Source organism: Talaromyces stipitatus, genomic scaffold, assembly GCF_000003125.1.
Source record: "Talaromyces stipitatus ATCC 10500 scf_1105507295541 genomic scaffold, whole genome shotgun sequence".
In the NCBI taxonomy this organism is placed as follows: domain Eukaryota; kingdom Fungi; phylum Ascomycota; class Eurotiomycetes; order Eurotiales; family Trichocomaceae; genus Talaromyces; species Talaromyces stipitatus.
Window position 1 is genome coordinate 91,703 of NW_002990115.1, and position 27,740 is coordinate 119,442.

Genomic DNA, 27,740 nt, shown 5'->3' on the forward strand with positions numbered 1-27,740 from the left:
AGCTATCGTTAGCCATATGACTTATATTATCTGCTGTATGCCACATCATGCATGATGGCTAGTGGTGCTTGGAGTCTCCCCCAAATGACTCTTTGCGGAGGCTTGATCTTTATTTCCCGACGCTTTTTCGATACTTTCATTCAACCCTCACTTTATTGCACTTTTCGAACCGTTCATATTATTCGGTGATATGGCAAAGCAAGACAGAGTATGACTCCTAAACTTACAAGTATATTTCCAAGTACGCACCTTGGTGGCAACGATGTTTCAGTGGTGTCTATTATTGACTACTATGTGAGGTTTGACAAATTTGTAGCGCTTTGTAGGAACTAGGACTAAGATGAATACCTGCCTACATCTCAGGGATTCGACAATGGCCGATTATTAGAAAACGTTGAAGAAGTTCATTATGAGAGAAGACGATGCAAGACTGACTGCGTATATTACTACATGGATAATCATCATGATTAAATCGTGCTATCTTATAGATATGTGTATATGATAACCACCAGGATATCGGATCGAATATGGAAGATATTCAGCTACAACGTACTTGAAAGTAACTGTCATTTTCCAGACCTGAAACCGATAATACCACCGGAAATCAGCTGGGCAACAAAAGAAAATATTCGAAGAATTAGACAAGACTATCCACACTGGATGCTTTTTCTGGGTGGTCATCTCGTCTATTTCTCTGTACCGAGACATTGGTAGTCTTGACAATGGCGATACTCCCCATTGCACCGGCAATGATACCGTCATCATCGCTAAGACTCAAACTTTCGGCAGTCTTCGAGCGCGGTGGAAGACGTCCACTATGACTTTCTCCAGCACTTATCTCAGTTTGTTGTTTGTTATGATATTTCTTCTGGCCAAGCTCGTAGGAATCGTTGGGATCCACGTTCGAACGAATGTACGTTCCATGGCCGTATCGTGGATTACTTGACTTTCCGTATGTACCACGGCCCGACGTGCCGAGGAAGCGTGGTGCAATGCGATTGAGAAGTGACTTCAATGCTGGACAACATGCAGAGATGACGGCCAAGTTGATCTCAATGGCGGATGAGACAAAACCGATACTATATGTGTGGTCCGGATTTGGATGGCTAGGGAAGAAAGCTTCAACCAGCTGATTTAGCCGCCAGGCTCCCACGCCGGTGGCACTGCGCATGGCTGTCAGTAAGAGACAATCACAAAGCTACTCAAAGGTGGAATTTTACGGAGTAACTTACACCAAACCAAGACAGAGGATACCAACAACCATGATCTTTCGTCGAATAGGCATCTGCAGAGAATAGACGATAATCATCGGGATAACAACGACCAGTAAGTCGGTGAATATGGTCATAGTTGCAGTGGCAACAAAGAAGGCACCCTGTTCAATGCAATGTCCGCCAGCAATAGTTATATCATAAACGTATGCTACGGGCGTGCATTGAAAGACATCTGCAATAAGGATGGAGACCATGAGGGCAATGGTAAAGTACATCGTCCCAAAAATCATGTAACGAACGACTGCTGAGCGTGAGTCCAGCCGTAGGAGGAAGATCAGGACCGATATCTTAACGAGCGACAAGATAGGATTGTAGATCAACTGGTTTGCATAATTCCACTGAAAGATGTGCTGTGTTAGAATAATTCGTCTCGTTTTATCTGACAACAAGCCGATACTTACAATCAGTCCCTTTTTTAGCTCTTCAGGCGTCTGCGGCGGAATATCTGCAAGATGTATACCGACATAGTTCGCTTTGATGTCTTTGACGCTTCATCAGTCACCTGAAAAACTTCAACGATTGGCCCATGTTACTCACAGAAGCATCCCGTCACGGTCTCGCAAATAATCAGCACCTGGAACGATCGACCGATTAGATGAAGTCATGGAAAATACGAAGGACACAGTCCAGTACGTACACACGCAGTTATAATAAGCCAGTCATCTAAATTGGTAAAATGAGAAGTCAGTATTCCCGCTCAGTGAGTGAAAAGTTGCATCCTGAAATGCTAATGAATCTGCGATTGAAATCTCACCGAGAAATAGACGGCGACTGGCCAGTATGCGACTCCATATTCTCAAGATCACGAAGATGGTGCCTATAACAGCGAAGGTGATCGTAATGGCCAGGGCGGCATGTTGATGGCCGTAATCCACCGACATCTTGGTGATCACCCTACTGCAACAACCATGAAATCGGAACGTGGAGAGGGAAAAGATCAATCTTGAGATGCACGGGCATTGGCGATCTATGTATGCATCCAGTAGCTTAGATTGTTGAAAAAATTAATCTCGATCAAACAACCAGTATGGACTAATGTAGAAGAACTTGGCTTGGTTCGCACTAACGTTACTACAAAAGAGTTTCGGAGCCCACGCCACAGGAGTCTAGAAATGCAGTGTCCACCGCACGAAGGAAAGGGGTCTCTGGCCAGAGTCACTGAAGAGAAAAATAGAGGCGAAGGGAGAAAAGTGTAAAAAGCTGAGTAAAACCCTTCAAATCCAGTAGAGTGAGGAACAAAGGCGTTCTGGGAGCCTATGAGACGTGTGAAAATCTGAGATGTGGAGAGTTTGCAGCTAGCTATCTCTCCGCTTGCGGTTATTGAAATTTGACTTTGGCTGTTAAGACCTTGAAGAGAAGATTTGGGTGGGATAGCAATTGGAACCAGGCGAATCCGTCATCTTGTTCAGTCTGTAATCTGGAGGTGACATTTTCGAGCATGGCCATTGGGTCAGAAGTGATTATTTGCTAAATTGAGGCTGAATCCACCGAAAAACCTTGGTATTTCTGAGTTGTAACCATTTGGACTTTACTCTCTGAGTTTCACCCGCGCTCCTGTGGCTTTCCCAACTTTCCGTTATAACTATTGGGCATTGACCATTTGGGAAGCACAATTGATCAAGTTCTACCATGGTTCAGTACAGTCAACTCTAAATCGATGAACCTTGAAACATGATTAAAGCGAGGGATTAAGATTAAGTAGATTAAGTAGCCACTTGGGCGGAAGCAGATTCCCATTCGGAACGGAGTGCCTATATTACTGTTGTACGTAGGATCAAATTGAATGCATGATTCCAGCTCGCAAAAATGCGTTCTTATAGTATTCTTATAGGGAAGAAGGCAGCCTCTTAGTCGGATATTTCTCCAACGAGGTTTCTTCGGCTAATATAAGTGGACAGCAACGTGCGCCAAGTTTGATATCTGCGCCACCGCGAGCCTGTAATGGGGGAACGAAAGTTAAAAGGGTGGAAAAGGACTGCTCTCTGATAAATCGGCGCTTTTCCGAAATACCGAGAGTCTCCAGCTCGCTTATTCATGCTAAGTTACAATTATTCATGCTAAGATCTCAGAGTACAAGTCTCTCCCCCTGACATTCCTTCCGATGTCAAGAAGGGTCAAAATGTCAAGACATTTTTGTCGTTTTCTAGCGCAGTGCTTAAAAACAGCAGATTCGGAAGTAGATGAATTCTAAGCTAACTTACTACACATTAGTAGCATATAGTACGCATACTAACCGTACGGGTCTAGAATGATTGCACGATCCAATGGCAATAAACGAATCGATAATCCATTCCCTGTTTTCCACGTGCGCAGATAGTCGATCGATCTCTGTTTCATTCCGAAAGTACATTGAGTCCCTCGCGCGGAACGGGATGCATGTACCACCGATCAGTCAGTACGAGTTTTACAAAAATAAAAACTCCCCCGTTCTGCAGGATTGCTACCACGTAGCAGACTTGTTATTACTATTACGTTGTACTACTTCGTAGGCGATTGAGGCTTTACCAGAAACATCGCCACGGTATTCACGTAATTAATGTATGCATCCGGCGATATCCCGGATTCGGAAATGGTTGAGTCGAGGCTTACGGTGGCGCAAGTAAATTGCAGGCCGGCATTTGCATTGGATCAAAATTGTGTGTTAAAACATTGAAGTCACAGCATACCTCGTCTCCGAACTTGTGTCCTCGCCTTTCCAAGTCTGCTTGATATCATGTATTCTGTACTGCTACTAAGTAGAGCTAGAATTCAACGAGCAGACTCACAACTCGTGGAAACATGTACTCCTCGTCGCCAAGTCAAAATTACAACTATCCAGAGCGCTAAAATAGTACGATAAACTCAACGTTACATTACGTGCGTAGTACTCCGTAATTTTGTTCCAGATCTTTCTGGGGCTTGTGGAAATAATATATCCCTCTCGGCATTATCGGAGACTGTCAATGTGGGTTCCCCAATCCCACTGACAAGAAGTACGGGACAACTGTGAGCGTAGAAATACCACATGCTACACTGCATGCTATTCGCACTCATTCCTAAAAGATCAATTGTTCTCGGATTTGGTTGAAGCTGTAGCCGGTGCTGATTCCTAAAGCTTGTTGTTGCCAAATCGGGGAATTTTCAAGTATCGTCAATCCGCCGTCCGGACACTCCGGAATAAGCCACTGAGAGATGATACAGCTAGGACACGAGTATTTTTCACTTGTGAGAGACTTTTGACAAACTTACAAAGGGTTTAGCAAAGGCCCCACGCAAACGATAGTATTGTTGTTCATGGGTCGAGATTCTACGACTAATTTGCAGTGACTACATTATAGCATCTTTTTCATACATAGCCGTTGCCTACTAGGCTTCCTCGTCAGGTCGTTGAGGAAAAAGGATGTCTGTGACTCTTACAGCTTGATATTATGAGTACGCGCATATCGTACTAAGAGGCTTGCTCGTTATCTAGCTCTGGTACGAGTCCTAGAACTAATTCGCGGGCTTCTATTGCTGTTTTATAGCAAATACTATGGAGCAATCAACCCCCCTATTTCTTATCAAGCTGCGTCTTCACTCTTCCGGGCATTCCCTCGCACAGAATTATTCCGTGGTATAATCTTTAATGTAGAGAAGAATGTCGAGACTGAAAGTTGACAAAATCAAGCTTCGAGACACAAAACTTGGGAGCATTCGATCGGACTCTGTCCATACTCTCGGCGAATTTTTGTAAAGGGCTTTTCTCTTTTTTGCACTTTTGCGTTTTCGATGTGGTACCCTCCCAGATCTTCTTTCCTGAAAATCAAACACCCCGCATTCAAAAAAGATAATAACCCGGAGATGTTGGCATGAATATAATTATCCAAGGGAAATAAGCTGAAACTTCGCCGAATGTCATAGTTAACTCCCTAGGTATCAATGCATGCTTCGCTCCTGATAGAAAGGAACAGGGATAAAGGTGGAAAGCGCAACAAGCAAAAATTACAACATGGCGGTGTGCTCTGTATCCATAATTAATATCATAATGTTTATAGTATTATTCCTTGATTCCGAGTGAACATGTGCTGCGGCATAACTTGGTGAATAAGTAATATCATTGCTTAGGGATACCATAGATGAGCGGAACGGCTTTCCAATTTGAATCTGCGCACTCCCCAATGATGAGTATCACAGAGGAGGCATTTGTCAGCCGTACTAGAGTACCACGTGGCTACGAAGTACGTAGCATAAGCAGTTCTGTTAGAAAGTATCTACGCACTATCCGAATCGTATTTAAGCACCATGCGGCATGAACGCAAGACATGGTTTTACCACGTGGAATCTTGGCTTGAACCACGCGAGAGACTCCATTAAAAATGTGGTGCAGAATCAGAAACTGCCAATGACAGTCGCTGCTTCAAGCCTTGAGCGAGTCAGTCACCTTCTTTTCCGAGGGAAGTGCTTTAAGGAACCTAGAAATTAGGGCTATTGAAGCGTCGTGCCGAAAGGTAACGCTTCCGATGACACCGCAGAACATGACTGGTTGATCTGAGCGGGCTAGCATGAAGAAAGATACACTAATGTCACTAAATCAAATGAAAATACGAATGCTGCGTTTATCATGCAATTCGAACCACGGATTCCAGACCATTTAGAGCTGCGTTAACGTAGCAAGGGCAGAACTAAGTAGCTCGTAAGGGGCATGGCTCCGAAAATAGCGTCTACAGCGGATCCCCAGTTTACGGTACCATACAATTATCTGTTTCTCCCTTTTTGCAGTGTTGGATATCGCATCCCGTCGGCTTTTGGAACTGTATATATACCGGCCTGTAGAACCAGATGCAACAACATTTTATCTCTCAGATTGCGGACAGTTCTCAGTCCTCTGTTCTGACTATCTCTCTTAGCACTCCTCTACGAGGTGTTGTTCTTTTCCCTTTTCTTTTTTTTTTTTTTTTTTGGGTCTTGTCTATCGGTCGTTTTACCTAGATCCTCTCCGATGGCATCCTTTCTCCACATCGGCAGCGCTCTGCTGCTTGGAGCTGCCCTTGTCAATGGGCAGACTTCAGCAACTACGGCTACCACTACCTCACTCGCACCGGCTCAACAGACAGTATCAGCAGACTCTGATTCTGGCGTGCCTCTCAACACTGCCGAAACTGTTCAATTGACCACTGAAGTTCTACAGAATTTGACCAGCCAGTTAAACCAGACTACTGTTTCGTACTTTGACTTTGGCAATGCTACTGCTGCTACCAAGCGATCCACAACCGGATGCAAAGTCTTCCCGGGAGATTGGGCATGGCCTATAGATTTTATTTGGGATATCTTCGACCTGTTGCTCGGTGGACGCCTCATAAAAACGGTTCCGTCTGCTTCATCGTGCTACCCCGGTTGGGGTGACCAGAGCGCCGCTGAATGCGCTTACGTCGCCTCTGTATGGAATGATTCCCACTTCCAGTAAGCTCCTCTCCTGGCTGCTCACCGCATGCATCACTGTTTTTGACTGTCATTCTGGCTTTGTTCGCGGCCGCCTATCACAAATTGTTAAGACCTAAGTAATACTAATGTTCCTTCTGCAGTATGGAAGATCCTACATCTGTCATGTGGCCTCTTTACCAGGGTCGCACATGCTTGCCCACTGGCTCGAACGTCACCGCTACCTGTACTCTGGGTGGTTATCCATCATACGCTGTCAATGTCTCAAATGTAGCTCAGATTCAGCTCGCAGTCAACTTTGCACGCAACCTCAATATCCGCCTAGTCGTCAAGAACACTGGTCACGACTTCAGCGGCAAGTCCGCCGGTGCTGGTGCTCTCAGCATCTGGACTCACCACCTTAAGTCTCTCCGGTATATTCCCAGTTACTCGGACAGCACCTACTCAGGCCCCGCTGTCAAGATGGGAGCTGGTATCCAAGCACAAGAGGTTTATGAATTCGCCCATGCCAACGGTATTACCGTCATCGGTGGTGAGGGTAAGACCGTCGGCGTTGCCGGTGGATACATCCTTGGTGGTGGCCACTCGCCTCTTGGCAGCATCTACGGTCTTGCCGCCGATCAGGTCCTTGCTCTTGAGGTCGTTCTTCCTGATGGCACGTTCACCACCGTAACTGCTGCTACTAACCCCGATCTTTTCTGGGCCCTCCGTGGCGGCGGTGGTTCCACCTTCGGCATCGTCACCTCTCTTGTTGTTAAGGCTTACCCCAAGATTGGTGTCACTGTCGGCTCTATCACCTTCGGCACCTCGAATGTTATCAGTGCTGATACCTTCTTCGAGGCTTTGAAGACATACTACTCATACTTTGACGCCTTCACTGCCGCAGGTACCTATGTCTACTTCTGGGTTTTCCCTCTCGGTAATGGTCAGTACATTTTCGAAACCCATCCCTTCTTCGCTGTCAACCACACCGTGGACCAGTTTAACACTCTCATTCAACCATTTGTTGATGATTTGAGTGCTCTCGGTATTTCTGTTACTCCCAGTGGCACCTACTACGACGACTTCTACGATGCCTGGTTGGCCGGTTTCCCCCTCGAAACTGTTGGCTCTACCACTATGCTCACTGGATCTCGCCTCTTCCCCCGCGAGAATTTTAACAATGCCACGTTGCTCAACGTCACTATTGCCGCTCATCGCCAGACCTTGGAGCAAGGCTACCCTATCCTAGCCTTCCAGATGAAGGCAGATGCTCCAGCAGGATCTGTGCCCAACGCTGCTAACCCTGCCTTCCGTACCATGCTCATGCACGGCATTACTTCCATCAGTTGGCCCGCTACCGCATCAAGTGCTGAGATCCTCTCTGCCATGAATACCATGACCAATGATGTTCTTGGTCCATGGCGTGCAGTCTCTCCCAACAGCGGCGCCTACATGTCTGAGTCTGACCTTCTTGAGCCCAATTTCCAGCAAGCATTCTATGGATCTAACTACGCCCGCTTGTACTCTTTGAAGCAGAAGTATGACCCATGCGGTGTACTGTACGCTCCCACAGCCGTCGGTAGCGAGGACTGGACTGTCTCCAGCGCTGACGGATTGCCTGATCAAAACGGTCGTCTCTGCCATGTCTAAAGGAAGAACGTCTTACAGTGAGGTCCGGCGACCAATCTCGATATCTGTTGACGTCTCGCTGTTTTTGAATAAATTTCAATTAGAGCATGTCTATGTAAATACAACCTACCTATAGTCATCGGGGGCTATCTATATAATAATTAGAAGTTTATAGAACTATGACCGCTTTGGTTCAGTACATATGGGAGTAATCAACATAATCTCTAATTCACTCCCTCTAGTTTCATTCGGTGCAACCACCTCCAAAGTCATTTATGAGCATGCTTTGTACACATTAGAGATATGCAACATATTACCACAAGTATGTATATTTCTTGACTCCAGGGCATGTGCCATTATATCTACCGCTTGTCGATCTTAATTCCTGCCTCATGATGACCCTAACCCTGAGACATCTTATCCAGAGCAATAATACGCAAACAGACCCTTACGCGCCAAATACGAATGCTATGCTATTTGATTGGTTTAAAAGAAAGAAATATTTTACAGTTACCAAACCATTACGCGGGCTTCACCCTTGCTCCCCGATACCGGAGCTCCCCGCACCATACATAAGAACTATATAAACATTCAAAAATAACCGTGTTCTTGTCTGCAAACTCTGTTGATAGATCATAGTTATCTACGTACTTGAATTTGCTTGCAATGGCAGACAAGACAGAATCAGCCGTCTATACACATGGCCATCATGCCTCTGTTCTACGTTCTCATTCGTGGAGAACAGCGCTCAATTCGGCTGCATATATACTTCCACATCTCAAGCCGGACATGGAAATATTAGACATCGGCTGTGGACCAGGCACCATCACCGTTGACTTAGCAAACTATGTTCCTCAAGGCCATATCACAGGGCTTGAGATGGCTGAAGGAGTGCTCCCACAGGCCCGAGCTCTAGCCGAGGAGAAAGGAGTCAAGAACATTGACTTTGTCGTAGGAGATGCCAACGCACTTTCCTATCCAGACCAGACTTTTGATCTTGTGCTTTGCCATCAAGTCCTACAACATGTCCATGATCCCATTGGCATTTTGAAAGAGATGCATCGCGTGGCCAAAGTGGGTGGCATTGTGGCCGCACGCGAATCCGATTATGGTGCATTTATTTGGTACCCTAGTATGGATGGGTTGGTGGAGTGGCAGAATATGTACGACAGAATTGCGAGGAACAACGGTGGTGAGCCTAATGCTGGTCGCATGCTCCATTCTTGGGCTCGACAGGCTGGTCTCACTGATGTCAAATGCAGCACAAGTACATGGTGCTACAGCATGAAGGATGAAATAGCTTGGTGGAGTGATCTGTGGGCTGAAAGAACTCTTGCCTCTTCATTCGCAACGACGGCTATTGATGCGAAGCTTGCCACCAAAGACGATCTTGAGAAGGTGGCTAGAGTCTGGCGCAAATGGGGTGAAGAGGAAGACGCTTGGTTTACTCTACTTCACGGAGAGATAATAGCTTACAAACATTAGGCTCGCCATATCGCTAATCTTGAATGCCTACAATTATTATTGCTCAAGTAATTCGCTCAGTTGTTAAGATTATTAGCTTTGATTTCAGTAATATAAGCCCTAATTCTAACCCGGAAACTCAGTGCGAAGATCTTCGGAAATTAGAGATATCTTTAACTGTATTATTTTCATCACTCAGATGCTTAGATACTTGCTCGATTCAGTAATCCGGTTAATGATTTCTGAAGAATACATACCTAGATACACGAAAATTGCTGCCATCGGTTCGGTATAGTTAGGTAGGTATACAGCCGTCCGATGGTAATTACGATAGCGTACAATCTCCACATAATGACGAACTTTGGTCTTTCGTCGTACATCCAAATAATTTACCCCGCATAGAAATGAAACTTCTGTACACCAACTGACTCATGGCTATGAATTAATACTTATTATCCAACGTCTTTTGCGCTTCGCAAGTTTGGTGTCTCAAAACTTGATACAATATTCCAGGATGATTACTGGTATTCATCACATAAATCTACTTGTACCAGAAGGCACGCTGAATGATGCGACGGAATTTTACGCAAACACTCTTGGTCTGACACCAGTACCTGTTCCACATTTACAAGTCGGCAAGATCGCTTGGTGAGTGGCCAAGAAGAGCAGTTGAGTTGGAAGATGTCTCTGATTTATGGTCGAACTGAGTAGGTTCAATATTGGAGAAGCGGGAGGTCAACAAGTTCATATCGCGTTCGGACAGAATGAGCCCTATTCATCACGACATCCTTGCTTTAAACTAGGGTCGTTAGAAGACTTGCAGACTCTTCAGCGTAAAATTTGGGATCATCATTTGAGAGGTGGGAAAGCAGCTCCCAAGGCAGTTGATCAGCCCGGGGAAGAGAATTCAGGTATGCGCAGCTTCGATACCAGATGGGAGATTTACATTGACTTAGTCTTCTTAGGTGCAAAAGGAGTTGAGTACCCTACAAGGTTCTTTGCGAGGGATTACGCGGGGAATAGATTGGAGTTCACACTTTAGTGGGCCATTAGGCCGTATCGGGTTTCCGTATGAGTGCTTTTTGTTACCAGCTGTCATTTAGTTTGAGGACTTCCGGGGCTCTTTGGCAGATGAACTAGGTATAGTTTTGACTGCGTATAATCCAGCCAGAAATTTGTCGCTTGATCAGTATAAGTTTATAAGTTTGCCAATCAAAAGCACCGTGACTTGCTATACATGCCGATCTAGCCAGTCGTATCAATATGGCAATCTCCGAATCGACATTGCCATATTAATATGCGTATAACTTCGACCCAGGCAGTCTCCGTAGACGCTTGTTCATATACATGTAGTAAATCTGGAGCAAGATGCATCCTACAGTTACAAAAAGTAATAGCCCGGCATTTGTCCAGTGACCAGTTGGGTATCCCTTTTTGGCTTCGCTCGACTTGTATATCCATACCCCAGCGATTTGGCCCGGTGCGCCAAAAGAGATGTTGAGAGCAATCGCAAGACCGGCAGAAGCAGTAGTGTTTAGGTTGGAGGAGAGCCATCCGAGCAATGGAGGGATACATGAGAAGGAACCACTGGCAGCGACAATGAGACAGCCATAGCGATGCTATTGCATTTTTAGCACGTAGTACTAGAAGGGAGAAGGGTATGCATGACATTTAATGCAAACAAACCTACCTGATAAGCGTCTGGGGGTAGAACAGCTGAGGCAAGGAAGCCCATAGCCCCGATGAAAGAAAATATAGCAGAGTGAATACCACGACTAGAGAGGGTTAGAGGTACAAGTCAAATGGGTATCTTCCGTATCTTAGATCATTCCTCGACTTACGCATTAAAGTAGTCAGCCGAACCTGCCACAGCTATCGTAACAACGTACGCCACCGCATACGGCGGTACCGTCATGAGCTGGGCTCTCAAACCCTCGTACCCCAAACCAGCAGTGATAGATGGTGTAAACAATGATAAGCTCGAGAACGGGGTCGAAATGCCAAAATAGACCTGTTTAGATCGGAAATGATTCTCAGCAAACAACATCTGCTATCGCCCTCCGATCAATTGTAAAGATTGGGGTACGTACAGCATAGTGTGCATAAAGGCGCCACTCAGTCAGCACACTTTTCGCATCCTCCCATGTCATCCCCTTGGCGTGCCCTTGCGAACCTTCAACACGTAATCTCCTTTTCGCTAGGTCCTTCTCCTGGGCACTAAGCCAATGTGACGTTTCCGGATAGTCTGGGAGTAAGAAGAATATAAGAAGAGCGGAAAAGCAAGACGGGGCGCCTTCAATGATGAAGAGCCATCTCCAGGCAGAGAGTCCATGTGACTGATTTAAATGGCCCACTCCGTAGGCTATTGCGCCGCCAAATGCTCCCGCAAGAGTTGCGGATGCAAGAATAAGAGCGACTCTAATTGATCTCTCGGAGACTCGGTATCAGAATGTAAGATAGTAGACCAGACCGGGAAAAAGACCTGCCTCGAAGACACCGAGTATGAAGCGGATTCCGGTGACCTGAGCGTTGTTTTTAGCACCTCCTAAGCCCATAGTTATCGCACCCCATGACAGCATCAGAAAGGCAATCCATCGCTAGTCCGCGCTGTTAATATATTGAATCGCAGGTTTACTGGTCTGGTAACGCACGCTAGGTCTCAGCTTTTTCAGCAGATAATTCGAAGGAACTTCGAATAGCGCATAGGCGATCAAGAAGACCATCAAGGCAACACTGTTCAATAGCAATCAATACCGGTTTTCAACCACAGAACTTGTCAACGTGATAGATTCATACTCACGTATATTGATAGTTTGTCATATGGGTCTCGGTTAGCAGGTCATTATGTGTATCTGAGTTCAGAATTTTTGCATTCCCTGGATTTCTTAGCTAAATTGCGGTGGTCTTGGACGTCCAACCTCACATACCAATATTCGACCTATCCAAGTAACACAGTAGATAGATAAATGCAGACAATGGAACGATGCGTAGATCCTGCTTCCACACTAGTTTTCTGATGGCCGTCTTGTCAAGATTATCCGCGTCTTCAAGGCTCTCATGCGTGCTCAAGCTATTCTCCTGTACGATTGGGATTTAAGTTAGTTAGAGCTCAGACAGGCGTTATGCCTTCCGAAAACATGCCTGCAAATCATCGGCTTCAACATCTTCAATGGTTTTTTTGTGGATATTAGAATCAACACCGGCCATGACGGATCTATAAGCGAAAAAAGGGCCGTCAGGAAATGAAGAAGTCGGAGAAGAAGGCTCAAAGAGAAAAGCCTGAAAAATGGCTTTTAGCAAGGGGTGTGATGGAAGCGTCCCAAGTCACTACAGACTTCTGTATTTCGGCGTTTTTCTCAAGTGACGAATTGTGTTTCTGAAGTACATTGGGGAAAAGAGGAATCTGGGAAAGAAGACATACTTTCCCCTTTGTTACTACGCACGTACTATCCGTTTCGGCTCGGCGACCTCCCCGATGGTTTAGGCATGCTTCCCCGCGCTCACTCCACGTATTGAGTCAACCAGATCGCCGAGTTCATACCAAAGCGTGCAGTACATGACCAGGTAGGGAATAGTAACTAAGCCGGTTCCCCAGCACAACACTAGTAAGCATCCCCGATTGGTTTGTGCCACGCGGAGTATTTGCACGATGTTCGCAATGATGAGGAACGGACTGAATACCAGGTTTTAGAGATAACATATGTTTCGTGACGATTATTCAAAGGGTGACTTCTAGACATTGCGTATTGCTAAAGCAGTGATTGCATTCAAGTCAATCTTTTAGAGTGAATGAATTACTCCAAAATGAAGAACATCTCAAATTCACCGCTTCCGACACCCCAAGATCCACTCCCGGACCCTATTTCAATATCCACCAATAAGAACACACAACTTCACTGCGGTGGCTGCCTGAGGCCCACTAGTTCATCTTGTGCGCTTTGATTGGGTATTCTACATGTACTTCATCTGTCTCTCGCTCAGCTCACCTCCCTCAGATAACATACTCCACGGGTCATCTGGACACCGCCCCAAAATTCTCACTTAAAATATCGTGATATCTAATTCGAAGCTTGATTATCAATGCCACACAAAAAAGTCCCATATATATATTAACTAATTCTTGCGCTTGGGACATGAAGTACGTGTATGACCAATTATATGACAATCACTACATGTTGAAGGCCGTCTGTGAGATCCCTCTCCCTCACTTGCCTCTCCAGATACCGCGGTTCTAGCGATTGAAGGAACCCGTAACGGCATTGCAATAAACCCTCGAGCTTCCTCTGCATTTAGAGAGCCTTGATGAACAATTTTCTTCGTGGATCGCTTTCGCTTGAGGTATTCTTGTGCGAAACCCGTACGTAAGTCGACATTTTCTTGCGCTAGAGGCAGGGAGTCATGTACTAGTCTCTCAAGGCTACGGCGGAAGGTATCAAATGTCGAAGCCTTAGTTGATGGACTTGTTGATGCTTGATTAATTATCTCCTTGACCGATCTCGCCTTGCGTTGCAACTGTCGAGGATTATGGTGTGTATTTTGAATCTGAGGATCATTATGAACTGCCTGGTGGCGTTGGAGTCTTCGCCGGAATTAAGTTTTTGAAAGACAAGCTGGAGATCAAGAGACACTAAACATGAAGCCGCAAATCCATTGCGAATAGTATCAGGTTTGAAGGCCTCCATCCGGGAAGTTGAAAATGCTATTAGAAAGTCCCATTTGTTAACTGTGTGGAATCCAAGTCATGATCTCATCTCAATATGTTTCCCATACGCTCGTTTTAGAGGCGCAAAACAAGCAACATCAAGAGGTTCTAGAAGATGTGAAGCGTGTGTAGGCATACAGAGTATAGTATAATGATTTCGTTTTTTGCACAAATCTTATCGAATTCAGCAGCAAGATGACTTCCATGCCCGTCCAGAATCAGAACGCTACGCGGCCTATTGTTCAAACCCAGGGTTAGGGTTGATTCCTCGTATGGTTCACACAGAAGCTTTACAAAATGAAGCGCCAATACTTGATCAAAATACAGCCCGTGATGCACTTATCATAGAAACTTGCAAATGGCCAACAGCCTTACTACAATGTCAGGCTCTATAGAAAGGCAACAACCGGTAGCCGCAGGTTCCAGTTCCAGCCTACAAACGACCATGACATGCATTCTAACTAGTAAGAGAAAATCAGACAGGTTGGACCATGGCAGTCAAGTTGCAAGGATATCCTAAACATGTGTAAGGATGATTGACCATCTGAAACATTCGCTGAATCGCGCACTGACGAGGACCCATTGCTTTGTTTCTATTTAGGGAAACATCGCCGCCTTTCGTCGTCAGTGCTTCCTCAGCATTGCAAATCAGTCAAATCAGAATGACAGTCCTTCCTGAATGGGGTTGCAACAAGATCTACATGTCATTCATCCTTCTGTGTAGTCTTGTACCAGAAAGAGCGACTGTCGAGATGATGACTGAGGCATCGACACTACGTATTGTTTGTTTGTTTTGCACTAGCGATTCCAGAATTCCTGTTGGAATCCACTGTTCCTATTGGTTACAGCATGCTTGGAAGTTGGAAAGAAGGTTCCTGGCGGCGATTTGATAGCCAATCACAATACAGTTACTGAAAGACCATCCTACAAATACTGAAAATTCTCTTCTTATTGGTAGAAACCACCAAGGGTCCAGACTCAATCCTGCTACAGGCCCCACTTATACAGCATAACTAACTACGGTTGGCCAAAATGTAGTCCGACCAAACTAAAAAATCCACCGTAAGACCCCACACTATGATGCAAAAAGAGATCAAAAACAACAAAACATTCGTTGCAAATCATCTCTCAAGTTTTATTAAGATAATACAGACTCCTGCTCAAAGAACCTCAGGATAACATCACTAGTCCAGCTGCATGCGTTGATCGATGGGTCGGATACCGGCCCAGTTGATTCTTGCAGTGCCAGAAAGGTCCAACAAGTTGACCAGATCCACAACCATACCAATGGAACGACTATCCGGCCTGTCATGCAACGAATCATCGCCTGGGCTGGCGGTCGAAACGGTTTTATTGACCACATACTTTTATCTATGACATGTGGTCTGACATTGACTTCCTGCTTCCTTGGTTCAAGCCAATTGTATATGGGATGTGAAAGGGCGAGAACTACATACACTCTCTTATAGACTGTCTCACTTTTCCCACAGATTCCAGCCCTTTGATCACTGACAATATATTCCTTCCATGCGAGAACTAAACAGTTTACTGCAAAGTAGGTTTGCAAAGTGGGCCTGTCTATTTCTTTGAATCACAGCTGACTGCGATTCTCCGCATGAGGATCCGGGAGCCCCAACATGACGTTTATATTGGTTACATTGCCCGGTACAGTCCTCACTATCCTTTCATCGGCTCGCTCGGTTTGACAGTGCATGATCATTCTTGGATCATTCACCTTTGTTCCTTGGGTCTACCTACAAGAGCAGAGTCAAACAAGATGAAGCCCTCTATCAATGATATTATTATGATCCCGAGTTTTCCGAATGTAACGCCTAGGTGCAGCAGCCAACATGACGTTGTCCATCTACACTCCCAAATTATAAATAGATTGCATTCAGGTCGCCTACAAGATAACTTTTTCTTCGACACATACGAAGGGTCGTGGCTTGAGTATCTTAAAACGTCTCGAGCTTTACGATTGAAAACTGTCGTTTACTTCCAATTAGGTTCAATATCATGAAATCCTTTACTGTTGTTGCAGCACTTGCTGCTGGGGCCAATGCTCTTGCTATTCGTGATGACACTTGTTGCTTTACCTTGACTGCATCTGGCGGCACATCCGGCACGGTTGGTCAGTTAGACGATGGTCAGAACCGTATCGGTGGTGGCTTGTCGCCAACCACATTCTGTATCACTCCCGGAGGCACCATCACTGACAGCAGCGGGCGTGGGTGTATTCTGACACGTGAGTATTCATTCTTATTCTACCATTATACGGGTCATGTTCTGACTAATCTGCATGATGTAGCTCCTACAACCCAGTTGCAATGTGACACGGGAGCTACTCCTGACTCAGGATTCTCTATCAACAGCTCTGGTGAGCTTACCTCTAATGGTTCACCCGATTTTGTTGCCTGTCAGACCGGTGATCATGGCGCATTCAACATCTACACCAACCCTCCACCAAGCGACGTGACAGGCTGTGTCCATGTCAGTCTCACAGCCGATCAATGTGTGCCTTCCTCGTCGTCAACAAAGCCGACTACACCAGCGGCTTCTGCGTCACCGATCTCCTCTGCAACTCCCCCTGTCGGTTCACCCGGCAGCGTTACTGGCAGTCCTCCTGCCAGTCCTCCTGGAAGTCCCTCTGGAAGCCCCTCTGGAGGCCCCACTGGAGGGCCTCCCGTCGTCGTGGTCACTGCAACAGAAACAGTGTGTGCTCCTGCCCCAACCAGCCCGGGAAAGCCGACTTCTCCTCCAAGCCAAACAAGCGGACCGTCACCACCAAGCGGTGGCACGCCATGCAGCACCGATCTCGTACAGGGTGGTTTCGAGTTTCCTCATCTCATTATTCCCATCGACTCGTCCTCCCCTGGCACGGCAGCTGGTACTCAATATAATGCCAAAATAACTTCTACCATTTCCACCATTTTCAACTTTGATATCCCAGCTTCCGATGCCGGCAAGACCTGTTCTTTGGTCTTCCATTTTCCTGAACAAAAGGATCTACAAACTTCTTCGTTTACCTTTAGTGGTGATGGTAAGGTGGACTTTGCGGAGCTTAGCTCCCTTGCAACAGAATCTACAACATTCAACAATGCCCCTTCTGTCAAGACGGACTTCGGTGTGACAACCATCGCCCCGGGACATTCTTATGTGATTTCTACTTTCGCGTGCCCCTCAGGTCAGGCCATAGCGTTTGAACTGAAAGAAGCCGGAACCACTGATTTTAGTTTCTTCGAAGATTTCAACCCCTCTCCGTATGTTATTCGTTCTTTTTCGGTGTTGTCTCGAAGTTCTATACTGACAATTCATAGGATCGGCCTCTTCATTACTACTTGCTGAATGGAAGGCAATACAAGTGAAACAGGTCGTTTCATTGCTGAAAATTGAACTGTATTGATATACTTACGGCACATGAGTACGTATTGAACCGTCAGACAAGTAGCTTGGGAGTGATATTTTGTTTTGCAAATTTTTGGAGGAGAAGCCAGCACTTGAGTATAAATCCATGGATATTGTCAACATCAACAACATCCAACAAAATAGTTTAGCAAGGTATACTGAAACTATATAGTACTAATTATAATAACGTGAAAATTTTGGCTTTAATCAAATTTTGTTATTCCAGATTCTTAACACCTTCTTTAAAGTGATCGCTGTACTCTGCTGTACTGTCTGAATACCTCCAGGGCTAGGTCCTGATCATCCGTTAAAGCTTCCAGAGGTCTATTCTTGTTCCCGGTCTGCTACCCATGGGCTGACTAACGGTCATACAAAGTCGATGATTATAAATTATTTATGGGTAATGGCTGCGATATTTCTAAGAGGATGAATAGCGCTCTATGTCCCTAGAAGCCATTCAAGCAAGTATAGGGAACAAATTTGCTCGGAGATCAAGCATCTACGACCTGCAGAACGGGCCTATTTGCGCAAGGTCAGACACAAATAGAGCAGCTTAATCTCTTATGGATCGACGGACAAATTCCACTATGATGCGAGTGAGCACGTATCGCACTTTAAGTTAAGTACAGAGTAAGGCACAATGAAGCGAGGCGAAAATTCAATCGAGCGGTGTAGAAAGCTAAATTATCATCATCTAATTTGATGGTGAGAATCAATCAACACGCCTGATTGGTATTTTTCCGGTCGATTCTTTCTTGGGTACCAATACCTGGGCACCTCAGTTACCAGTAGCCTATGTACTACTACCCCATGATCGAAATAGCATCGGACAACTTTGTCGTGCGAATACAGACTATCCTGGGTAGGTAACATACGGGTAAAGCCGTCAGCTGCGGTATGAAATGACTTACATACAAGTAACCATGAAGTCGGAGCAGAGAGACCAAACAAGTGTGTGTGGTGGGGGTGGAGACGTGGCGTCAGGACGGGATACGTATCTTGCTGAACATCCCTGTCTGTAATTGAAAGCACATAGTTGTTGTACCATTTCGAATTTTGTGGTATTATATAAGCGCTCAGTCACCGGTCTTCGCCATACGCAGATACATGCTTTGAAGGCGATCCTGAGCTGAAGTAGCGGACTTCAAAAGACAAGTGCCCAGGGTATAAGAGGGAATTGAAGGAAGCTATAATACCTCAATACGACCTTATCATGCAGAAACAGCGTATTAGTTTGAGGACAACGTAAGTATGCGTTGTTCAATACGTACATAATTTTAACCCGCTTTGGCAGTCACAGATGCTATTCGTGATCTATTGCTTTGCTCTTTTCGATAGTCCCAACGATGCCCTAATATGCAGAGCAAGATTACTGTAATCATGTTTGGACACGGATGAAGTTAAGAGCCAGAGAACACAATCCAGAATTGGCCAAAGGGCTGAGGCCATTAACGTCCAGCCCATATGTGGTTCAAGCTGTCAGCTAGTAAGGCTAGGATAGTAGAAAAGAATAAGTTGATAGGCCACTTCTCGTATAGCCAGATCATACATGCAGAAGTAGCAGATGGATGTGTTGGCGCAAGTATGAGGAAGCGGGTCCATTCTCGTCGGTACATTGAATAGGACAGCACTTCATTCAGCGTTGTCAGAATGGTCAAATCAAGTGAGGGGAATACCATGGCATATATCAAGAGGGTGCTCCCACGAACAATGATAATGGCCATCACTCATCTTTAGAGCAGTCCTCGCGATGGATCAACTGCACTGTTATTTTCTTCTAGGGGCATCGGAAGGAAGTCCAAATTACTACCTTGTAAGAAGCCACAGCTTCCTTACTTGTAAGGTACGTTGCATGCCTGCTGATACATCTCAGGCGATCAACAGAGTAATGATTTCGTCAAACCACATACTATCAATGTTCTCCAGCATCGCAGCAAAGCGCATTGTTTGTCTTTCCAATGGGTGGGCGCCGGACATAGGGACTTACACCATTTTGACCTCGACTGTCATTCGGATCCGTAACATTGAGGAACATATGTAATTGATTGTAAAACCAAAGGAACACAGGATAGACTCGTCACTGATTACAATTCTGACGTGATGGATTCGAAATAATCAGCAGGCAGAACAAACCAAGATTACAGACTATGAGCGATATCATTGGAAGTCCAATGTCCTGGATTACCTAGGTATCTCAAAGCCTTCGCCAATGTCAAACAGGCTTGCTTTCTTGGGGAGGTTTTGGGCACCACCCCGGAAATGCAAGAATGTTCGCGGCCTCAATCAATGCTTCTGGAAGCACAATCGCCCAATGATACCAATGACAGGTGGCAATACTTCCAGTTTCTGCAACCTGCTGCCACACCATTGGACGCCTAGAGAGTTTGCAGCTCCTCTGGCGCTGTTTTCCCGACCCGCGACTTTGGATAAATTCTGGATTTTCAGCGAAAGCGCTTATTGTCGGAAAACAGACTTATCCCGTAAGATAGTAGCAGAAAAATCGAATCCTTAGGATAGATGAGAAAGCGATGCCTGTTACAGCACTGAATTCAAGGGTCTCGGAGGATATGCTGACACTGTATTTCCAAGTTTTAATGCGGTGCGCTCGTGTTGTTCGGAGCCGCTGCTGTACCGACGTTCCGTAGGCAAACGTGTCCCGCAATGTTAATCTCTTGGCCCAGCCAACCTCTTTGATACCCTGCTTATTTCAATTCCTTCACTCTGCCCATTCAGGTTCATTGCGTTGACGGTCCTACCTAGACTAGCATTCAGATGCTGACGTCGCATCTTGTCGTCTTGCAGTGTACAGAACCAGGCTCTGGAAGAACTCTGTACTAGTGAAAATGACGCACTAGTCAGTCTGATCTCGGCATAGTATCGATTGACTTTTCAACTTATACCAGCAGACTGCAGTACCTAGGTGGAAGTGTCAGCGGATTCCGAACATTCACACATGGTGCAATGAACTCCGGTCATACGTACCTTCATATATGCAACTGATGTATCGTAAATTCATTGCCTAGTGCTTTTGTGTGTCCCCATCTAAAGCCGCTAGAGCCTCAACATACATACAACGTTATGGATTATATTTCGAAAAGTCTTGCGGGAACTCCTTTAATTCTCTACATGATGATGTGTTCGGCTCCAGACTTATATATCCATTGTCAATACCTGACAACCCCCCTTCCTCTTTGCTTCCCCTCTTCATCCTCAGACGCCTTAGTCAACATTGGGTAGCTATCGCCGCCAAAATCCGCTACGGTCCGAAGGAGTCTTTGATAGCCCAACCATGTGTCCAATTGAACACAAGCCAAGGCAGCGGACGCGAGAATATGCCGGCGGAAGCACGCTAGCACTAATCTTCCAACTTCCTCGCTCAATTTTCTGGCCTCTGAGAGGATGAATCTCAATGGCTGGAACAGCGGGACGGGGCCTGGGTGGGGGTCGTTGACAAAAAGGAGCGCATATGGCTGAACTCTTTCTCACCCTCCCTCCGACCATGAGCGGGGTCAGGGAGGCCTAGATGAAAGGAGATTGCCTGATTGGAGCTGATGAGCAAAGTGATGAGACATATTCGGAGCATCGGGAGTCCAGATCCAGTTTCCGGTGCTCATCATTGTGGCCACCGACTTGTTCCCTTCCCTCCTCCCCCCTCCCCCTCCCTCTCTCCTTTTATCCCCCTCTCTTTGCACTGACGATTGGTTGCACATAGGTCCTTCCGTAGTGTTCGGAATCAGGACTCTCCGATAGTGGGTATAAAAGCCTGGTCATGTTCCTCTTTTCATCATGGTCCTCCTTCTTCCTTTCTTATCACTCCCCTTTACAAGTCCCTTCACAGAGCCGGATACTTTACTCACCTCAACCACAAATACTTTCCTCTTACTCTGTTGCGTTGGAGAAAAAGACCTTGCATACTTAGTCACGCGACTGATATATAAGTATCAGAGCATATTCTTGGAGACTGCAACCATAATTACTTAGTCAACTCCTTATTCCACATTTGATATACATTGCAAAGCTTTTACAAATCACACAATGGCTACTCACCAATACTATCAGCCGAGCATGGCCACGAACGTGCCTTCGAAAGCACCTGCACCAGCGGGTTTATATCCAGTTGGCCGTGTTGCTGCTTCACCAGCAGACTTTTCAGACAGCAGCACAACTGGTGGCAGTCGGACAACCGGCTACAGCGCCAATACCAGCAGCTACTCCGGTAGCATTAATGGCGATTATGAATCCAGTGCGATGTCCGGTGTCGACATCGTCGACATGTTAAATGATCGAGTCCACAGTTCTTTCGATCCAATGCCGCTCGATCGGGGGCTAGAGACACAGGCGCAAACGTGAGTCCTCGAATTCAACAGCCACTATTTGCTTGATTTGAATATTTTGTAAAACGCGTCTCCTGTATAGTGAGCAGAGCGCGAGCGTGGGAGTCTTGTCAGATTCGTGGTGGAGCGAGTTACAGCACAATTGAGGCCTTGCATGCAACTGACGAGATGGTTCCATAGGTCGGGACACTTAAATGCCAAACAGCAAGAATTGCTCGAACTTCAGGCGCTTGCTCAGCGTCGTTTGAAGGGAGTACGATCCAGCTTCAACGAGGGATTGAAAGCAGCACGGGAAACGAAGAGAGATCTCGAGTGGACGTCAAGACGCGTGAGGTGAGTTTTGTCTTCTTGCATTCTTGGAAGGACAACTGCCGCGTTCCGGGAATGTTCGTTCCCAGGACGGTGTCTTCCGCTCCGCTCCGCTCCACCATTCGCGAAGCGACTCCTCCGCCCTTGTAGCAGTTCTTGGCGCGCGTGCGCTGTATGCAAGGAACGCACCATTCAGGAGGATGATTGGGCAGGAATTTTACGACGGATTGGGCTTGATTGCGCCAGATCGAGCTTGCTAACAGACGATTCTGATTAGTGCCCTGAAAGCCAAGGCGGAGAAAGCGCATCCAGAGGAGTACCGGCGAGCGACCAGCAAGTATGCTTTCGATGACGACTTCTGATTCTTCGAACCCCTCGCGAAATTGACATTTGACACCTCGTTACGACGTGTAATGACGACTAATGAAATGACGCTAATGAAATATTACGGCTGGGTTGACTTTGGAAAGGATTTTTTGTGACTGGTTTTTGCGTTTTCGCCCAGAATTCTGCGGGGGTTTCCCATTTCTTCGTGTCTCTGGTCATGTATGACTCTGTAATTTCGTTCTCCTGCTCTCTTTTTCCGTTACGGATGGCTATTGTGTCTGGCAGGACGGCTTTTGGGTGGATAATTTGTCTTAATATCTCGTGTAATCTCCTTACAGTCACATGAAAACAATACCATACAGGACGTAAATGGCGTATCCAGGATTTGCACTCGTAATTTGTGGATTGTAGAAGGTTTACAGCCCTAGATGGTTGAGAGTTATGACCCTTTTTGGTTAGTTTAGGGCTTCGAGTTTCCTAAGTAAGAGACACTACCACTTCCTGAGAGCAGCCTTAATTCAGACAACTCCCTGATTAACCCTCAGAACGCATACTACCTTCTAGATTGAGTCATTTACCTCCTAATCTTTCCTTTTCTCCCTGTTCACTTCCTATGCACGTAATCACAAAGTTGATGGCCCTCGTTTAGTGTTCACTAACTAAACTTCAATATAAAATGTCAAAAATTATGTGCTTTTAAGACCTCTTGCTCACTGCCATGTTCATAATCCACCGATGCAGGAATGGACATTTGAACCACGATCCAGAAGCAGTGTCCACATCTGCTAATATCACAGGATACTGGAGCTTTGAAACATTCCGAAGCTATCAGCCACGAATCATCGAACCGTCGAGTTAACAAGCCCGGGGTGTGTTAACCCCATGTCTTATCACATTCTCATCACAACGCCTGGGATCCTCAAAGCTAGACTCGTAGCCGCTAGCTTTTAATATAAGCCTAGATCAATTCCTTTCATTATTAGATAGTTAACATCTTCTCCCGTTCATTCCTGTTTCTTCCCGATAAAAAAGTCCTTGGTTCAGACAAACTTGTATTTATGTTACCGAATGTCCGTGGCTTCGAATTGCACACACTATCGCAGATCACTACATGCTCGTATTACCTTCGTTGACACAATACCTCAGGTCTGCTAAAAGTGGATCTGGCAGACAACTAGACCCTGCCATGCCCTCAGGGTTCATAGCCGGAAGCTATGCTATAATTGCCCATCGCAATAGTCATAATCCCGGTATAAAAATTGACTAAAGTTCTGCGACCAGCCCAGCAAATTGCGAGACCATAAAATGAACAGTGCCCAATATAATCAACTGTGATGGCGCCGATGATGATGTCGATGACGACGTTGATGTTCTTGATATTCATGCTTGTGAGACCGCCGCAGCGTTTCATGCGACTCATCCGAATGCTTCCTGCTGTCTTTATCTAGTGAAAATCCTTCCAGGCTGTTCAAGGAGTCTGGAGAATGTGGTCTTCGTCTTCTTCTCCGTCGATGTTCAGATCTCTGAGCTCGTTCCAAATCCTCTATTTCACGTAACCTTTGTTTTTGCCATTCTTTCCGTTCTCTCTGTGAATTTTTGAGCCCACGAACCCCAGATTTCATTGCTGCCAGAGGATCATTTGCATTCGTGCGAGCCTTCTCCCTCTCTTGCCTCAGAGGATCTTCATTTCCCCAAACATCAGTGCCTCGCATTGCATTTGGGGCTTGCGCATCTTTAGAATTCGCGGAGTACCAAGGTGTCTGACCGGCAGACTCCTTAAAGCCGGACGCATTAGACAGACGCATTGTATACTGGTCTTCAAAAACTCGTTGTTTTTTATGTTTCTCAGCTTCCGCTTCCGCATTTTTCTCGGCTCTCTGTTGTCGCGTCATATCCTCAGTAAACAGGTTAATGTGACCAGTACCATCTACAATAGGAACGTGTTCCTCGCGATTTTTCCCTTTTCGCCCGGACGAAAGCAACTCATCCCGCCTCGCGTCGTATTGAACAGCGTCTTCTCTTGCGAACCTTATATCGCGGTCCGTATCATCTTCTCCTGCAATTCGTCGCCGTTTCTTATGCCTAAATACACCAAATTCTGATTCTGGTCGGCCATAGGATCCAGGCTGGGCAGTCTCGGTTGGTGCAGGAGGAATTGAGGGAGGTAGATTAGAAGGGTATTCGCCGCGCAGTAACTGTATTCGACGCTCTGCATCAATCTCTTGCATGCGCCGCTCTTCTTCTTCTTCTCGAGCTTTTGCCTGCGCCTCGTCACGATGGACGCGCGCGATATTTTCTGGGTTGTACACGTTCCATGACTTTTTGCCGAGGAGATGTCTGTTTCGGCAGAGTCAGCAGTTGATATTGGAGATGAAGAATATACTAGTACTCACAGTGGCATTTTGGAGTATAACTCAGCAAAGCATGACAATAGAGGGAATTGGCGCGAAAGAGAGACGATGAAAAGACAGTTTGTTGGTCAATTATGATCAATGCCGGAGTGGCCTGTACCTATGTGACGCCTGATTTATCAGGCACCAAAGAGGAGATTTAAGCCTCAGGCACCAATCTGTTGCTCCACCCTAAGTTTCGGAAGCATCTAAGTACAAGGGCGTGTATCTACTTAATCTTTTATACGAATTTTTGGTTCTTTCTTTCTTTTCGGTCTATGATGAAGACTAAGTCTTCGTTGGCATTACATACTGGGATAATGGATTTAGTTACGTCTCAATCACAAAAGAATGTCACGTAAGATATTTTTAATGATTCAAAGAATAGGATATAAGGCCTTCTAAGTCCTTGATTTGTTTTCACTGCAATGACCAAAGTTGCCGCTGCTGATTACCATCAATGTCCCAGAGAACCTCAATATCGAGAGCCCGTGAGCCTTTTTCCTTCTTTTGATAACCGACACTGCCCTTAATGGTCTGTCCTTTCTTGAGCAGAGTAGGTTCTTTTCCGCTATGGTTTGCAAGAAGCACACATTGCTGCCAGTGCGTTTCGGTGCCAAAAGGACCAGTAGTAAAGGCAATCAGGCCTTTCTTCTTTATTTCTGAAGGCTCGACATTTTCGTCGAACTTGAATGTAGGAGAAGGCAGAAAGAAAGTGTCAAACCAAATATTCCATCCGTCAAGTCCAGGAATGTCTTCTTTAAGTGTCACTTCAAAGCTCTTCACAAAGGACAGTTCTTCAACCGTTATTGTGTGTAGCGGAAGTGGTAGAAAGACAGCTGACGAGCCGACCACAGTTTCGGGTTTGGTTGTAGTAACGATGGCCTCATCATGGATGTTTTCGAGCATGCTGGACATGTCAAAGCCGTAAACAGATTTCCAAAAAGTCACATGAGAATCTACAAAATCACTGTCCACGTACGGAGCAATACGCAGAGTGGTGTGTGATGGAACCATCAGCCCTCCTGGGACCAAATAATGGTCTCTAGCCCAAAGTACCGAGTCCAGCATTGCTTCAAACAGCAGCCCATATCCCATCCATTCCGAAACAATGATGTCGACTTGGGGCACAGGCAAGCTAACTTCTTCGATCTTGCCACGAACACATCTGCGACATGCGTCAGCTTTGCTTCAAAGTCATACATACGAATTTGGGGGCATACCTTATGACATGTTCGAACCCATTTTTGTAGATGTTTTCACGAGCTTTCTGGATGATGTTGGAGTTATCTACCGCAATAACCATTTTCGCTCCGGCTTTCGCACAGAACATTGACAGAATGCCTGTCCCACAACCAACATCAAGGACAACCTTATCCTTGAATAGACCCTTGTTATCATAGATAAAGTCACGGTAAGCATCAGTCCGCACAGTGTCCTTGAGCATGGTTTCATGGATTGCTATATTCCTCCATTAGTATTCTTCCAGGATGTAAGTCCAAATCAGAGGAAAGGAGATAGAATAAACATACTATTGAACGAGTAGGAGGTGAAATAGTCGGCATCGGCCTCTTCAATCCTTCCCCTTTTCGGTATTTCAGACCCCGCAGGGTTGTCATTGACTGATGTACCAGCGAGTTGTTCTCCAATTGACTTCTGTACCGCCAGTCTGTATTCCGAGAACTGGGTTTTCAATCTTTCTAACTCCTCCTGAAGTTCTAGAATCCGCTTCTCGTTGGACTTGTCCGGGTCTTCGACTTCCACTTCGTCGGTAAGGTCGTCCAGGCTATAAAGTAAGGTGTCGTCGTCGAGAACCGGCTTGAGGTAAATATCGTCCTGAAATAAAGCTGTAGAGCTGACAGATGGTTCCTTGTTCCCTTTTTTTATCTCCGAACGCAAATAATTGACCAGTCGAACGCTTCCTAGAAAGTCCAGGTCTGTGTATCGTCAGCATCAGTTGCTGCTCATACAAACATCAGTTTGCAGGCTAGGAGACAGTCATGGGTGACCAATTGACAAAACATATAGCACAGCGAATGGTCACACACCGAGATCTCTCTGCACCTTCACGAAGTCAAAGTTGTACCTTTCCTTGGTATCTTTCAACATGGCACGGACATCGGGGTAAACATCTGCAGTGAACAGTCCCACAACCGGTTGACTCTCTTCCTCAGGCTCAACATCTTCCCATCCTTCGTCATTATTGGCTATACTCAAGCTATCAGACGCAGAATCGCTGTCTCGACAGCTATCTTCTGCCTCCGGGGGGAAGTCTTGTACGGGAGTCGACATGTGAAAACAGCAAACTCCGATCGATGTAAATACCAGCGAACAATGAAATGAAATGACTTCGTTTGAAATAGGGCTTTAGAGAAGATATCCAATTGATAGAAGAAAAAAAAAAGGACAAGGGGAAAAAAATTATTATGCCACGGCCCCGCTAAAATAAGGAAATTGTCTGGCCTAGCGACGACCCCCGAGTCCCCGACAACCAAGCAACCCCGCCTGTCTCACCGCCTGCAAGTGG

General features: G+C 45.8%; 8 protein-coding genes across 8 annotated transcripts, besides 3 other annotated features; 4 read left to right on the forward strand and 4 right to left on the reverse strand.

The window, feature by feature from the left end:
- Positions 1-637: 637 nt before the first annotated feature.
- TSTA_023670 (uncharacterized protein) lies at positions 638-1,848 on the reverse strand (the record flags this gene model as incomplete). Its single annotated transcript, XM_002479421.1, has 4 exons — positions 1,812-1,848; positions 1,676-1,755; positions 1,233-1,612; positions 638-1,163 (listed from the first exon to the last, which is right to left on the reverse strand). Exons 3-4 carry the CDS (start codon positions 1,502-1,504, stop codon positions 638-640), a joined length of 798 nt encoding a protein of 265 aa, XP_002479466.1. The 5' UTR covers positions 1,505-1,612; positions 1,676-1,755; positions 1,812-1,848.
- A 4,311-nt stretch (positions 1,849-6,159) lies between these two features.
- Positions 6,160-6,192: a sequence feature (T-rich).
- A 13-nt stretch (positions 6,193-6,205) lies between these two features.
- TSTA_023680 (uncharacterized protein) lies at positions 6,206-8,303 on the forward strand (the record flags this gene model as incomplete). Its single annotated transcript, XM_002479422.1, has 2 exons — positions 6,206-6,692; positions 6,815-8,303. Exons 1-2 carry the CDS (start codon positions 6,232-6,234, stop codon positions 8,301-8,303), a joined length of 1,950 nt encoding a protein of 649 aa, XP_002479467.1. The 5' UTR covers positions 6,206-6,231.
- A 609-nt stretch (positions 8,304-8,912) lies between these two features.
- TSTA_023690 (ubiE/COQ5 methyltransferase, putative) lies at positions 8,913-10,788 on the forward strand (the record flags this gene model as incomplete). The annotated part of the gene is made up of 6 exons (XM_002479423.1): positions 8,913-9,724; positions 9,856-9,925; positions 10,008-10,045; positions 10,260-10,394; positions 10,458-10,657; positions 10,712-10,788. Exons 1-6 carry the CDS (start codon positions 8,949-8,951, stop codon positions 10,786-10,788), a joined length of 1,296 nt encoding a protein of 431 aa, XP_002479468.1. The 5' UTR covers positions 8,913-8,948.
- A 220-nt stretch (positions 10,789-11,008) lies between these two features.
- TSTA_023700 (MFS transporter, putative) lies at positions 11,009-14,428 on the reverse strand (the record flags this gene model as incomplete). Its single annotated transcript, XM_002479424.1, has 15 exons — positions 11,009-11,365; positions 11,437-11,521; positions 11,588-11,757; positions 11,837-12,183; positions 12,229-12,343; positions 12,398-12,479; positions 12,547-12,622; positions 12,674-12,824; positions 13,168-13,245; positions 13,288-13,419; positions 13,573-13,605; positions 13,636-13,665; positions 13,733-13,782; positions 13,955-14,163; positions 14,238-14,428. The coding sequence occupies 15 exons, from the start codon at positions 14,426-14,428 to the stop codon at positions 11,039-11,041; spliced, it is 2,076 nt and encodes a 691-aa protein (XP_002479469.1). The 3' UTR covers positions 11,009-11,038.
- Positions 14,318-14,617: a mobile genetic element.
- Positions 14,618-16,464: 1,847 nt separating this feature from the next.
- Positions 16,465-17,793, forward strand: TSTA_023710 (GPI anchored cell wall protein, putative; the record flags this gene model as incomplete). Its single annotated transcript, XM_002479425.1, has 3 exons — positions 16,465-16,693; positions 16,757-17,708; positions 17,766-17,793. The coding sequence occupies 3 exons, from the start codon at positions 16,465-16,467 to the stop codon at positions 17,791-17,793; spliced, it is 1,209 nt and encodes a 402-aa protein (XP_002479470.1).
- Positions 17,794-21,489: 3,696 nt separating this feature from the next.
- Positions 21,490-21,538: a sequence feature (UNKNOWN FEATURE KEY polypyrimidine).
- An 11-nt stretch (positions 21,539-21,549) lies between these two features.
- TSTA_023720 (uncharacterized protein) lies at positions 21,550-23,199 on the forward strand. Its single transcript, XM_002479426.1, has 3 exons — positions 21,550-22,199; positions 22,368-22,520; positions 22,774-23,199. The coding sequence occupies exons 1-3, from the start codon at positions 21,889-21,891 to the stop codon at positions 22,856-22,858; spliced, it is 549 nt and encodes a 182-aa protein (XP_002479471.1). The 5' UTR covers positions 21,550-21,888; the 3' UTR covers positions 22,859-23,199.
- Positions 23,200-23,942: 743 nt separating this feature from the next.
- TSTA_023730 (uncharacterized protein) lies at positions 23,943-25,270 on the reverse strand. Its single transcript, XM_002479427.1, has 2 exons — positions 25,217-25,270; positions 23,943-25,160 (listed from the first exon to the last, which is right to left on the reverse strand). The coding sequence occupies exons 1-2, from the start codon at positions 25,222-25,224 to the stop codon at positions 24,149-24,151; spliced, it is 1,020 nt and encodes a 339-aa protein (XP_002479472.1). The 5' UTR covers positions 25,225-25,270; the 3' UTR covers positions 23,943-24,148.
- A 302-nt stretch (positions 25,271-25,572) lies between these two features.
- On the reverse strand, positions 25,573-27,652 carry TSTA_023740 (S-adenosylmethionine-dependent methyltransferase superfamily domain-containing protein). Its single transcript, XM_002479428.1, has 4 exons — positions 27,262-27,652; positions 26,746-27,150; positions 26,437-26,674; positions 25,573-26,381 (listed from the first exon to the last, which is right to left on the reverse strand). Exons 1-4 carry the CDS (start codon positions 27,503-27,505, stop codon positions 25,634-25,636), a joined length of 1,635 nt encoding a protein of 544 aa, XP_002479473.1. The 5' UTR covers positions 27,506-27,652; the 3' UTR covers positions 25,573-25,633.
- Positions 27,653-27,740: the final 88 nt, after the last annotated feature.